This window comes from Chenopodium quinoa, unplaced genomic scaffold, assembly GCF_001683475.1.
Source record: "Chenopodium quinoa cultivar QQ74 unplaced genomic scaffold, ASM168347v1, whole genome shotgun sequence".
Lineage (NCBI taxonomy): Eukaryota > Viridiplantae > Streptophyta > Magnoliopsida > Caryophyllales > Amaranthaceae > Chenopodium > Chenopodium quinoa.
The window spans coordinates 219,192-234,292 of record NW_018745170.1 but is presented as its reverse complement, the minus strand read 5'-3'; the positions used below and the strand labels follow the sequence as shown (position 1 = coordinate 234,292).

General features: G+C 34.2%; 1 protein-coding gene across 1 annotated transcript; it reads right to left on the bottom strand.

The window, feature by feature from the left end:
- Nucleotides 1–427: 427 nt before the first annotated feature.
- LOC110710150 (omega-amidase, chloroplastic-like) lies at nucleotides 428–9,351 on the bottom strand. Its single transcript, XM_021888408.1, has 10 exons — nucleotides 8,962–9,351; nucleotides 8,719–8,835; nucleotides 6,495–6,719; nucleotides 6,328–6,421; nucleotides 5,093–5,167; nucleotides 4,596–4,674; nucleotides 2,725–2,740; nucleotides 1,963–2,043; nucleotides 1,008–1,090; nucleotides 428–908 (listed from the first exon to the last, which is right to left on the bottom strand). The coding sequence occupies exons 1-10, from the start codon at nucleotides 9,214–9,216 to the stop codon at nucleotides 839–841; spliced, it is 1,095 nt and encodes a 364-aa protein (XP_021744100.1). The 5' UTR covers nucleotides 9,217–9,351; the 3' UTR covers nucleotides 428–838.
- Between the last annotated feature and the right edge of the window lie 5,750 nt (nucleotides 9,352–15,101).

Genomic DNA, 15,101 nt, shown 5'->3' with positions numbered 1-15,101 from the left:
TTCTCATGTTGGATTTTTGTCGGGTCTTTTTTTGGCCCATTTTTGCACCCACCCACGTGCACTGCGTTTTTTTTTTTCAAAAAAAAAAAAAAAAAAAAAAAAAAAAACTTTAATTTAAGAATCACGTGCTAACCAATGTTTAAGAGTCAATTTCTGCTGCTTGTTGCAGTAATGGCACCTATCCCAATGGGCCTATTTTACTATTTTTTATGGCTTTAATGGGCTTGTGTACATCCCTGAATCTAATTGGTTGGAAATTTGCCTATAATTGTTTTTTTTTTTAATGTCAAAAAAAAAAATAAAAATAAAAAAAATAAAAAACATGTTTTTTCTTAATCCTAAATATTTTTCAAAACTTGGGTCGTCCATTGATTTGTCATTACAAACCAAAAACACTTTGGATTTATCAAATTAGGAGAGATTCAAATTGAAGTACTAGTACTATTATGTCGATACTCTGTCTTCATATATTAGGATAGAGTAATTTACAATATCTAACAGACTGACACTTTACGATCATAATGTCAATACTCCGTCTTCTTAATCTTGATTCCGACTAGAGGTACATATTACTCCTTTGTGAAATACAAAAGTCTCCAGTCATATTCAACTAGTTTTCTCATGCAATTACCTTTTTCTTATTTTGCCTAAGAAATTTGTTCAACACTGCTATCCACTTCGCTTAAGCTCATTTCAACGTGGAAACTTTACAAGCAATACATTTATTCTAGTCTGTTGAAAGCCACCAAGTTTGCTAATGAATGCAGTATTCACCTTCTCAAAGTTGTTTGTCATCTAATGTTCATATATATCCCAGGCTCCCAGCATGCCATAAAGATCATGATCTTTGTACATCCACCAACTGGTAAAGATCCCCTCGGCGTTGCTTCTCCAATGGAAGATTAGTCCTATTATTCAGAGAAAACAAATCACAAACGAAAAAAAGGAAGCAATTTGACATTATAAACTGTTAATGTTTTAATGTTCTACGGCCAACTTATTTTCACCTTCGGAGTTCAATTGATGAGTAATCAATGTCAGCTATTATGATCTCTTCACCGTGTTCTGTTGTGGCCAAGATTTCTCCAAACTGCCAAATGACTTTTCAGTTGAGCAATATAACATACAACATTACAAGAATCTACCACTTTCTAAGGTATTTCAGAAGAAGCTAAGTAGGCCTCAGTTGTTTTCATGATGCCTATCTAAGTGAAAATCTAATCTCTCAGAAATTCATTGAGAGAATGGTATAAATCTGTGAGTCATTCATCCAAGAAATTTTCTTTAACAGTATAAATTTGGTAAAGGTATCTCCTATGGTAAAATGTGAATTACCTTTTGATGACTAAATGTTATGCGTATGATGTACACTAAGTTTCTTAAGAAACAGCATGTAAAGTAAGCAATCACAACCATGGTGAGGATTTAGATAATGCAGGGATTTAGGAAAAGAGTGACAATATCGTAACTCAGCCCTTCAAGAAAGATGCATTACCTTTAGATAAATAATTCCTACTTATTTGCTGAAAGAGTTGGAGTTCTAAACAAAAGCCATGTATAAGCAAAAAGTTCTTTAAGGATATAAATTCTATCATGTACAGCTAAAAAAAGTATTTTCAACTTCAAGAGTCGTTTAAGATTAGTTGTGTCACCAGATAGAGAAAGGTTGAGGCTGACACTCTTGGAGGGCCTTACGGAGTCAGCCTCCCAATACAAAGGTGTATTATGTAAGCCCTATGCTATATCATACCTTAGTTAACATTGCCTAACCCACCCTGGGCTCTTTTTATGTGGAGAATTTCCATCAAGTCATTGGGTTTTCAAAGGCATAGGGGTTTTTGTTCTTGTCTTCTTGATTTTTGGTAATTTTGTGTACACCAGAGTATGAGAGAGAAAATACATAAACATCAAAGCTGAGATAATCAAGGTTAAGTGCAGAACAAGTGGGATACAATAACTCACAGGTCCAACAAGTGTAGAGTGACCCCAAGCGACATAACCAGCACCAGCATCACGTGCAGGAGAGCAAGTAGCTACATATAACTGGTATTTGCAAGAAGAAAACACATGTTAGCCAACAGAAAGACGCCAATAATTCTACTAAACTAGCATTAAAACATGCATTGGGAGCTTTCGTAAGTATTATGCAACCCTGGAAACTTCACCATTTAGACCCAAAGTTCAGTATGTTCTTCATTGACTCTTCACTAGAGATAATTCTTGCATTTAGTATTCTAAAACATGTACGTCATAAGAATGATAGAGCCTCCCCTGCCCCCCCCCCCCCCCCCCCCCCTCCCCTCTCTCTTTCCCTCCCTCTCTCTTTGGACTGGGATATGATCCTTCAGAGCCACATTTCAGAAAGAAAAGACCACTAAATCCAGTATCAACAAATATATTTTGTTCAATAATTTCCTCCTGCCATCCCCTTAAAACTTTATCTTAATTACAGAGTGTATACTGTAGAGAAGGATAATGCTTAAGGCTTTGAGAAGTTGTAGATTCCTTTCCTACAGTACCTCTTGTCAGGACTATGACAGCTTGGCAGGATGTTCGCAAGGTTCTATTCACTACTATTAGGTCAAACATCAGACTTGACAAGGATTGTCAATAAAAAGGAAAAAGTAAAAAAGTCCGGACAAATTACAATGTCATGCAGCATATTAATACTGATGCTAAGCTCATGCATCAGCTTAAGCTGAAAAATATAGGTCCTGAAGTTACCTGATTATCAACAGCCCTGCAAAAAGAAAAAGAGACAACACATTCTTAGGTATTCATTGGGAAAACAATCGGCAAAGTTAAAAAAATAACAATAATAAAACTCCAACAATATAGCTGCCATATAAGCTTGAATCATGTACTAGATTAAATAAATCCAAAAGAAACGAGCTTCATTGTGATGGATATCAACAATATTGCTAAAGCCAAACAGCAAGATGAAAGTGCCTGAATAACATGTATAAACAAACACTCCAGATGTACTCTAAAAGCAATATACTATGTTTAGTCAACAAGAAGTGGCCTTGGTCAATCAGGTGCCTAAAACAAGCAACTCAAACACTCCAGATGTACTCTATAAAGCAATATACTATGTTTAGTCAACAAGAAGTGGCATTGGTCAATCAGGTGCCTAAAACAAGCAACTCAGGGGTTCATTTCATACTCAGCAGAGGACAATAAGCATTAATTATAGGATGCATCAGCAAACATGTAGCCACAGCAGAATTTTCCCGAAAGTCAATGAATTAACTGTTCAGGGATTACTACAAGGAAGATACAGAGGATAGGTTAGGAATGGTCAAGGCATTTTGGCAGCTTACCTCCGAGCAACTAAGTTGTTACAACCACCCAAGTGACCCAACCAAGACCCCCCAGTAAAGACTAAGTATCATAAATTTGGGTCCGTATGTGATGATATATAATATTTAAGAAAATAAACTGCAAACAGATTCCCTTCATCACAAACTTTATAGATCTAAATATACCTTGACTACATCATATAACAAGCTAAACATGTATCAGTGGATGTTTTAATGAGCCATCTTGTACCTTATAAACCAACATTTTTTGTGAGAATAAATACTTAGCAGATCTGTTATTAGTTCATTGTCCCAAAGAACATGTTCTTATGAGAGTTATGACTCAGAACAGAGCCACATACTTGCCTTAAGCAAGGCTATTAAACTACTTAATTATGAGAGCAAAAGGCAATTATCAAAGAATCCTGGGAACATGAAGGAGTTTTCTACCCAACAATCCAATTTACTCCCTCCGTGTTTAAATAAATGAAAAGATTTCCTTTTGCGGCCGTGTTTAAATAAATGAAATGTTTCCTTTTTTAGCAACTTCTCTCCATTTTTTAATAATATTCTCTCTACTTTTTAATAACATTCTACTAACTAATGGTCCCCACAAAACCCCTTACTTTCTTCTCTCTCCTCCTACTTATACCACACTACCTATTATTTTAATAAATTCAACTAACCTTCCTAAAACTCCGTGAAAGTCAAAACGTTTCATTTACTTAAACACGGAGGGAGTAACTACTGTTATCATTAATTAACAAGTATACACAATAACACAGAATAATGAAACAAAAAAATAGAAACTCTACATATTCTCCTCATGAATCAGACTCCATGAAAAATATAGCTCTTGTGTTTCTTTCGAGGCAGTTGTAAGTTAAGATTCCATGCTTGGGCACCCCTATTTTTAATAATAAACACAATTGGGAGTCCATAATATCCATATCTCCATATGTCAGTCATCATATTTTCTTAAATACTCAATTTACTCTGGCCATATCCTAGCAGATTCATGTCTCAAAGATAACGCTGTTCTATTGCAATAATTCAGCAATTATAATGAATACTGCCAATAAGAAAATTTTAAAAAATTCTGGAATGAAACAAGGGCAGAAACTAAAAAAACAGCAGCTCAGTTTACACATCTTTAATTCCTCAATCTTAACAGTCCAAAAACAATATTAGTGAGATAATTCATGAAAGCCAATTATTAACATCGGCCTAAACAGATAAAGCAATTGTAATGCATTAATTTGAAAGAAGAATAAGTCAAGTTGTGAATACTACCTTGCCCTCTGAAGCAATTCCCAGTGCAGCGGTCCAGTAGTCATGTTAAACGCTCCAGGATAGCACAGCAAATGAGCTCCTATTATGCAAAAGAGTGAAGTGTAACCACAACTTTTAAACTAAGAATACAACATACCTAAGCCCAACACAATTTAAATACTCCTCATATGACAAACACTCCTGTGTTTTAGTTCATAAAAAAGGATGGTTTAAGTATCCAACATTGGGGAAAAGGCAAAATTTGTAATTCTTGTAAATTCAGCAATTTCTGTTACTAGCTAGCCATCAAGATACCAAGAGAAAGACTTACAAAGACATCACAAGCAAGGTGTACAAGAAAAATATCCGACAAAGTGTTTGCAAAGAGAACTAGAAAACAGTATCGAAGAAGGGGATACAAGTCAATGTTGATGAAAATAAACACTGAAAATAGACTAGATGGAAGCTAATAGAGAACTGTGGACATGCAGATCCATTAAAATTACAGAAGTAAATACCTCTTGCGGCATATAGAATTGCCAATTCCTGAAAGCGAATGTCATAACAGATGCCTATTCCAATGCGTCCAACCTCTGGAAAAAAAAAAATGAGACATCATGTTTCACTTGAAAAGTTTTCGCAAAACAGAAAACAGTACAGTGCAAACATTTCAATGACAAACATGACCATTATACTAGCAATGTTAGATAAGATCCAGCCAAAGATCCTCCCTTTGAGTGGAAATAGCAGAATTGAATCTAGTAAGTTTGATTATTGCTAAAATCAGATTCCCATAATGAATAATACCAACAAAATGCTTACAGATTTGAAATAAAACAAAAGATAATTCTTCACCATCAACAAGCATGCTTGATGAATCAAATATCCATAAGAAAGAATATTCATGAGGATAATAAAGTAAGCTACTGGTCTTATCTCTCCTTTTCATACATATAGCCTCCTTTACAAACAAAGTATATGCTTGTCATATACTCCCTCCGTGTTTAAATAAATGAAACGTTTTTCATTTGCGGCCGTGTTAAAATAAATGAAACGTTTCCTCTTTTAGTAACTTCTCTCTATTTTTTTTAATAATATTCTCTATTTTTTAATAATATTCTACTAATTAATGGTCCCCACAAAAACCCTTACTTTTTTCTGTCTCCTCAAATGCATACCCCACTACCTTTTATTTTAATAAATTCAACTAACCTTCCTAAAACTCCGTGAAAATCAAAACGTTTCATTTATTTAAACACGGAGGGAGTACAATGGAATGTGTAAATTTTGTTTTCATATGTAATTTGTATTTCAATTGGACTTGAAATTAACCAGTGAGGCAGTGATCCTATTCTCTTTCTATTGCTTTCAAAAGATTCTGGGAGGCACAGATTACAAAATTAAGCTTCTCTCTTAAATTGGTATCAACTGCTTCTGAATCATAGAATCTTAAAATTGACAACCTTGATTTAATATAGAGGGTGGGTTGGGGAGGAAGCTGAGCGAGTAAAAATTGAAAAACTTGTTACGAACTAGTTCTATGACTCTCAAAATCATAAGCAAACCCTCTGCCAATATAGGGCTTAGCGGATTAAGCATGTGATGGGAAACATTTATATATGGATGCACCAAATAAACACAGTTGAATGATGGAGCTATTCAAAATCTTTGAGTACCATATCAGCATATCCCACAAAAATAGAAAGTAAAAATTCAAATAAATTATCCCTTGTAGACATGTTCTACATCAAACCTGTATCTACAACTGTAGGAGTCTCTCCTGCTGTAAGAGTTTGTGATTCCTTGAAAGTGATCTTTCCAGGAATATCAATATCAAATAGGTGTATCTGTAGTCAGAAAAGTTATGTTCAGAAATATGGTCCATTCAAACAACAGAAGCAAGGGACGGGAGTAGCATACCTTCCTATGTTTAGCAATTAGCTTTCCATCAGTATCAAAAACGCAGCATGTATTATACAAACGATCCCCAGCATGTTCTGGAATGGATCCTCCAACTATTGTGACCTTCAAGGCGCGAGAAACTTCAGAGAGCATTGCTGTCGAAGGAGATGCATTGCTACCAGCATCAATATCTTCAGCATACTCAGGGAAACTATCATTTGAATATGGACTATTCCAAATCTCCTGAATTGATACAAACATCAATATCATCATGAAGTATAATAGCCATTTCACACACACACACATGGGTTTTTAAGATCAAAGCATTTAACATTCCATTGTGAATTTGTGATACTACATCTTCTAAAACAAAAGAAGGCTAAACCATGCATGAGGAATTCCTTTATTGTTTTCAAGTCTGCCACAATTTAGGTCAGCTCATTCACCATCCAGATTACCTTTTGTGTGAATATACTCTTTGTTCCTTAAGCCATCCTGCATAAGTCTACCATCATCTTGCTATATTTTCTCCCTCTTTCCTAACTCTTATTTGCCTACATTATTTGTGTAATTTTAATTTATAATCTTTCTACTAATTTATTTCAGTCACAGCATTGTCAAACTGACATCTTCGTGATTGAAATGTTATTAATATGATTAGAACTAGCCCAACTAATATTGACACTTTTACTATTGCGGTTACAATATATCCACAAACATAAGATCTTTTATGACATTTAGGCACAACTTTAAGCATATTTTACCTATTTAAATACGAAGTATATAGAAAATAGAAGGCAAAATTGGCCTCAAGAACAATGGCATGGGTGCACCCTACTTTGCGTAGTAGCCAAAACTCCACAAATTAATGACTTGGCTGCAAAGCGTGCCTTTAGTAAGCTTTCCGGCCACCATTCTTGCCGGAGCCGGTGAATTAAATTTTTATTTTTCGATTTGCATGCCAAAAAATGTCCCATTAAGGTTTCGGGAGTCATTTAGGCTCTTAAGGGTCCAAATTGAGCTCAAAATAAACAAACAAAAAAAATAACATAAATGACTCAACTCGGCTTAAAAAACAATGACATGCAAATCGAGATATTTTCTAACACACAAAACGAGTCATTTACGCTATTTTTTTGCTTATTTCGAGCTCAATTTGGATCCTTATGGGTCAAAATTACCCTCAAAACCTTAACGGACACTTTTCGACACGCAAATCAAAAAATAAATATTTAATTCACCGGCTCCGGAGAGAATGGTGGCCGGAAAGCTCACAAAAGGTATGCTTTGCATCCAAGTCATTAGTTTGTGGTGTTTTAGCTATTACGCTGAGTGCACTTAAGCCATAGTTCAAAGTGTTGAGGCCAATTTTGTCAAAATAGAATTATACAAATCACATACTCGCTACCATCATATGCAATTTCATACAAGATAGTGACCACTAGCTTCAGTAGGACAACAAGACAATGAGTGATATCTTTATTTATGGAAAATTCAATTAAATTTGATGCCACAACTGTCCCCTAGGTCAGTAAATTACAGCACGGAGATATCTAGTTAAACGAGTAGCAGATACCTCTATTGAAAATATATTTTTATTGGCCAAATTGGACCCAAAATTTCAACTTCCAGTATTCTTAAAAAAACTCACCCAACTTTCCTCAACATGCTAATATATCAGCATTTCCAAAACGATATACATCCGTACACCTTAAAAGTGAAAATCCTAGAGGACAAGGTAGCACAGCCATAAGGATTTAGAATTTGATCGCATATAATTCCCCTGAGGCCCTGACAATCCAACTCCAAAAGGAATTTATCTCAGGAAATCCACAATGTACACATCCTATGATCCTATTGCCCGAAATTCCACTCTAGAGAACTCGGCTTCAACGTCGCCACAAGCAATTCATCCAATGATCATATATACCTCTACTTACTCCCTAATTTCAGTTCATATGTTCAAAAATGATAACCTCCCAATTGCAGCATAATTCAACCGGTACAACTATCCAATGGATCTATTAGCAATTTCAACACTATACTTGCTAGACAAACAGCATAATACTCTATAAACTCAGCCAAATTTAGCAATAACTGCGTCCTCGAACCCAATTTATAATTCAAAAAACCATAACACAACAAGAATAAGGATTAATATCGACCAATTTATGGAAATTATCAAACAAATCAACGATTGCAACCAACGAAAACCGGCAAATGCAACAATTAGCAAACTTACAGGCAACACAACAAGCTTGGCACCCTTTTGAGCAGCATCCTCAATAGCCTTCTTAGCATGAGCAATATTCCTCGATTTATCTGATGTTACAGAAAGCTGACAAAGGCCAATTTTATACTGCCCACCAAAAATTTCACAGAAATTAGTAAACCCCAGATATTAAAACAAAATACCCACTTCAAATTAACAACAATTAATCAAAAAAATGCCCCAAAAATTTCTTAAAATAGAAAAAGGTATAACCTTGGTGATTGGAGGGGTGGGCAATTGAAGAGCAGGAGGAACCCTAGCTTGTTCAGGCTTGAAAGAGGAAGACATTATTGTTGAAAAGCTTGAATTTTTGTGCTTTAATGGCGGCAGATTGCCGCTGATTGCTCTGTTGAAGATGGATGAAGAATAGGAATGAAGAGGAGTTTTGTTTGATTGAAATTTGGAGAGAGAAATTGAGTAGGAATTGAGAAGCCTAGTGTTGAATATTGTTCTTCTTGCTATGTTCATTTCATTTCGTAATCTTTGTTGACACTGGAAATTGGATACCCCTCTATGAAATTGAAACTTGACACTTTGACTGTCAAAAAAAATTGGGAAATTATACTCCCTCCGTGTTTTAATAAATACTCTACGTAGATAGAGTTAGACAATTTAAATGAAATAAGAAGTAAGTGTGGTATATTAAAAAAAATTATAAATAGTGGGTTTAATAATTTATTGAAAAGTAATGAGTGGGCGTTTGGTTGGGGGTTAAAAACAAAGGGAAAGGGAATGGGCAGGAATTATTCCCTTTGTTGTCATTTGTTTGCCAAAAAATTTCATTCCCTTTCCCCTTTTTTATTTTTGGGTTTACCCAAAAACATGGTATGGTCATTCCCCACCTCCCCCAAGCCTTTTGCATTCCTATTCCTCTTCATTACCCACACCCCTTTCTCTCTCCTCTCAAGCCTCTCAAGTGAACCCTAACCAGCTCGAAGAAGTTGCCGCCGCCAGTGAGTGGTTCCGTCCAACTACAAAACCGTGACCGTCGACCACCCAGTTGCGACCGTCGCCGGAACTCGCCGCCCCTCACCGGAACGAACCTCGCTGCCCTTCCCTAACCCTTGATTATTCGGTGATTCTTCCACCGTTAATGGCAGTAGTAGTGAAGTTTTGTGGGTTTGCAGGTTCTTCCACCGTTAACAACGGTAGTAGCGGAGTTTCGTGGGTTTGTAGATCTGGGAGGTAGCAGCCGGAGTTTCGTGGGTGGTTCGTATATCTGGGTGGTTTGTGGTAGTGGCTTGGGTATTAAGTTCGTAGCGTCTACCAATTTCGCCATATCCCCCCTCCCTTTCTACTTTTCATCTAGAACGATTCGATTCTATTTCAAATGCAATTTAAGAGGAATCAATGAAAGGACATCAATTCAAATCCTTCTTGGTGGGTTTGGTTTCATTGGTTTGAATTTGGTTGTGTGGGTCTAAGTTTGGGTTCGAACTCCTCCAACCACTGTCGCCGCCCCTTCGACCACCGCCGTCACCCTTACGAATCATCCAACCTCCTTGAAACCACCCACCCATATTTTGATCTGGGTTAATAATCATCCAACCTTCAGCTTCTGCATCAGAAATATGTTGATTATATTGCATTTGCTGATTATATTGCATTTCTTTGTTGATTATACTGTATTTGTTGCAATTTTTTTGGATTTAAAGACATTCTTACATTAGGGATTATTTTTTTTTTTTTTTTTTTTTTTTTGCTTATTTTTATGAGTTTTCACTTTTTTCATTTTACAAGAAAATATGGAAATATTCTTTTTATTTTTTTGCTTATTATATAGTAACAGGTTATTATATGAAAAAATAAAAATAAATTTAAAAATTCATGGTTTAATTCCTTGGTTTGAACCAAACAGTCACAAAGGAAATCAATGAGCAGTTCTTTCCGTTTCTTGTACATAACCAAACAACCAGGCCAAATTAAAGGAATTTCTTTCCTTTCTCCTTCATACCCTTTCTGCATTCCATTCCGATTCTCATGTGCGAACCAAACGACCCCTGAATGTGAGAAAAAAGAAATAATTAAAAAGTAGTAGTGGGTTTGGCTGGAGACCATGAGTGGAGAGAGATATAATATTAAAATGTAGGTTTTTGCAAAAAAAAAAAAAAAAAAAAAAGGGAGGTGTAACACTTATTAAAACACGACCACATTTTGGAAAGTGTAACACTCATTAAAATACGGAGGGAGTATGACGAATCTTAAGATTTGACTGTCACACAAAATGGGAGATTATATGCAAATCTTATGATCTGTTTTTCTTTAACTTGACTAAAATTGCCCTTAATTATTACTCACACTTTTAGAATGGTTGACGTATAAAATTTAGAAAATTAAATTATGCATTGCGTGCATATAGATCTAGTAATTACAATAAGCTTAGAAAAGTCTGAACCAATATAGTGAAATGAGTTTTGTCACATTTACAAATCGAAGTATTTTGTATGCTACATTGATATGAGATTAACTAAGATAAGTTCAAATAAAGTTAATTAACATAGATTTTGCATCAACTGAAATAATTTATACCAACTTTGCACTCTTATAACAGAAATAAAATCGACCATGACACATTAGATGACTAGTAGCATGGTCACCGAATTTCTCAATAGTCAATACTAACTTCTACTCAATTTTTGTTTTCATCAATTTTTTTTAAAATTCTACTCATTTTTATTATAATTACTTTCGTTTCTTATTCTTTGCAACAAAGGGTTAATAGTTCGGTTTTCCTTTCGATTATTTATAATGATGCATTAGGTATTGTAGGGAATTTTTCCACTCAAGCCCTACTTTGGTTCATGCTTTTAGGCATGGCGGCGTTCCAAGGAAAAGAAGCTAGAGAAAAAGAGTCGCCAACAAGTTTTAGGAACTTGTAAACCGTCCACAGGTGTGAAGGTTACACCCCATTCACGATCACGGAGCTCGCTAACTCCATAGTGGTCCGAAACCATGACTACATGTTCGGGGATGATGGTACGAATCCAACCTAAAAGAGATTGAACCCGTCCTAAATAGGCCTCTACTCAATTCTTATGATATTCATGTGCGCTTTTCGATTAACATACATACATCAAATTAACCCTAAACCTGTTTAATCTACATTGGTTGATTATTAATGCACAATCAAATCTATTATTGGTGATCACTTGAATTAAAATCATATTAAGCCTAAATCAAATTATTAATTATCTTACTAGGCGTGATTTCAAGTACAAATTCTCTTTATAAACCTGCAGAAAAGGGGCGTGATCAAACAATAACAATAAATCAAGCAACATATGATTAATATCACAACAATCATCATCAAATCATCGTTAGTAGTAAGATCCTAGGCATGAAACTAAACAGATTAATAACAAATCATAGCATGTCAATAATAACATGATCAAAGCGTTATCCTAAACATGATACTAGAAATCAAAATCAACATCCTAAGCATGATACTAGGAATTAATATAACATCCTAAACATGATTTCTACTCCAAAATCAAAGGAATAATGATAAGGGTGATTGAATTACTCACTTTGATGCCTCAACCTTCTTGCTATTAAAACAATACACATGTTAATAAACTTCAAGAAAGTTAAATCAATAAAATAAATAAATCAAATATGAATTGAAATATAGATTTGGGACCAAACCTTCAGAACTATCAACCTTTCACGTCAAGGTCAAAGGCAACGTTGAGTATGGCTTAGAGTATTCGAATCCCGTGAATGAGGTATTGTGACTGATTTGGGAGAATATCAAGGATGTGTTTAGGCTAAGGCTAAGGCTAAGAGCATGGGTGTTTAAGAACTTCGAGAATTATGATGACTATTGATGGTAATTGTTGATGATTGTTGTTAAGGATTATTGATGGTTGTTGGTGATGATTGGAGCTAGGTGGTTGTAGCTTATGATTGATGGTTCTAGTTAATTTGAAAATAGGGAAAACGACCTCTATTTATAGGGGAAAAAGAGAGTCTGGCGATCAGAAAAAAAATCAGAATTTGAATGAAAGTAAAACTGACTCCGACGCGTCGTCGCGCCGCGTTGGGTGCTAACGCGCCGCGTTAGGACCATCGCGGTGCGTTGGTCCTGGCGTTGTGCGCTGGTTTTAAAGGATAATATAATTTGTACGGAATTTGATTTCTAATGGAATTATGTTTGCAGAAGATATCCGAACGCCTTCGTATTCGAATAGAACAAGGATTATTTTACAAGAAGTTTTATTCAATCTCGAACTTCTTTGATCTTTATCTTTTTGGAAAGGATAAATTAGAACCTTCTAGGGGATACTAGAAGTTCTTAACTGATTTAGGATTGGGAATATGATCATATAGGGCCTAAATAAGATACTCATACTCCATACAAACATTGGGTCGTAGCTAAGGTGGACCTAGGCTCGGTTAGACTTAGTTTAGTATTTTGGCCATAACTTAGCTTATTCGTTTAAGTCGGATTTGGGCTTATAATGTATCGTTGAAAAGCTCTTTTCAAGCCCCATCAAACTAATTAATAATTGGACTGAGAACATGGACAAAAATAATCAGGTTTGGAAGTTTTAATAAATTGGGCACGAAATGAATGATTTTAAAGAAAACAAAATGGATGATTTTGGGTTTAAGGACACGAAATGAATGATTTGGATTCGCAAGACTCTTCTACTCTTTATCGAACTCGTCAATCAAAACGTGAAAGATACTCATCACTAGGTTTAATTTTTGGGGAGACACAATCAGGTGTCTACAAGTATTCCGCTCAATAAGACAACATTGTTTATCTTTTTCTATTAAAATAAAGGAAAAATAAGTTTAAACTTTTTATTACAACTCTTAATTATGGTTCATAAAATGATCATTTCACTATTTAGATTATTAACATAACTTAATAAATTCGGCATAATTGTCTTAAGCGACTACGCGTTTTACTCTTTTTGCTTCTAAATTACGAATCATATTTATCTATTTTTATTAACGTTATTATCAATTTTTGACCTTAAAATTCACTCAAATGAAATCAATACTAATATTTTAAAACAGGAAGTTGGAAGGACACTTGTCCTCTAATTTTTTTTTTGTTTTTCCTTTTTTTTTATTTAAAATATTTTTTTCCCTTTTTTTTTTTACAAAAAATTCAATCAAACGTTGTTTCTATCCTCTTTTACCTTCCATCCCAATTCCCAAACGATGTATCTGTTCTTATCAGTTTGTAATTCCAAACGACACTATTATCCTCTAATTCCTCCCTTAAATATTCATAGATGAATTGATTCAAATTCTTCACTACTACTTTATCAATCATCTTTTTCTCTCCTCACAATTTATTTGATTATATTTTTCAAGGTTAGTTACAATTTTCCTTCCCCTTAATTTCATATTTTTTAATCAATTCCTTTTCTGATAATTGTGTTGATTGATGGTGTTAAGGCGACAATTCTTCAATTTGTTGATTACAATGTTGTTTTTTTTTACTGCAGGGACATGATAATGGATTTAATTGATTGAATGTTGAATTGTTGATGGTGTTGAGGCGACAATTCTTCTATTAATTGGTAATGAATTTTTTTTCCCCAATTTAGTTTTAGCAATGAATTTAATCTGTATTCCCTCTTTACTACCCTTAATTAAATTTGGGTTAGAATACTATCTCTCTTGCCTTTTCTCTTTCGCGGTTTGGAGTTTAATCAATTATTTTATTTTTCAAGGTGTTTCATTATTTTGATTCAACTTTTGTTTTTATGTTTATTTTTTTAAAAAAAACATAACAAAAGATTTGAGAACATTTTGTCTCAAATGTTTTGTTTTTTCAATTGTTTTTTGAATTTCTATATGGCTTGATTAGTCGATTTGTTAGAAGTTGCATATGTTTTTTTTTTGCTTTTTTTTGTTTAAAAAAAAATATGTTTCATATGTGTTAAAGTTGAATTTGTCCTGATTCTATGTTTTTTTTTTAAATTTTTACTTCTAAAAGGATTGAAAATATATATGGTTAGTTAAAGTTTATAAAGCTTGGATGTTATTCCAAATTTATTTTGTTGTAGGGATGATGGAAAGTTTTAGTTTATTTGATATCTTCCATAATTTTCTGGGCTAGATGCATGAATAATGTTGTTTGCTCCCTTGATTTTGTTATCTAATGTTAACTTCTTCTTTTTTTTTTGTTAATAAAGAGTAATATTTATTTGATGGGTTTATTTTTTAAGAAATACATTGATGAATACCTCTATTGTAATTAATTTTTTTTTAAGAAATATCATAATGAATTCCTCTGTATAATCCTTTCTTTTGTTGACAAATGAAAATCAGAGTCAATTGTGTGCATAATATAGTTTCATTTTATTTTTGGATTAGAAGGTGAGGTAGGC

Bases quoted from the DNA above. Each gene is read 5' to 3' on its own strand.
- LOC110710150 (XM_021888408.1), bottom strand. From the start codon at position 9,216: ATGAACATAGCAAGAAGAACAATATTCAACACTAGGCTTCTCAATTCC. The intron at 8,836-8,961 runs GTTATACCTTTT...TTTGGTGGGCAG, and splicing joins CCACCCCTCCAATCACCAAG to TATAAAATTGGCCTTTGTCA. The intron at 1,091-1,962 runs GTGAGTTATTGT...GTCATTTGGCAG, and splicing joins ACTCTACACTTGTTGGACCT to TTTGGAGAAATCTTGGCCAC.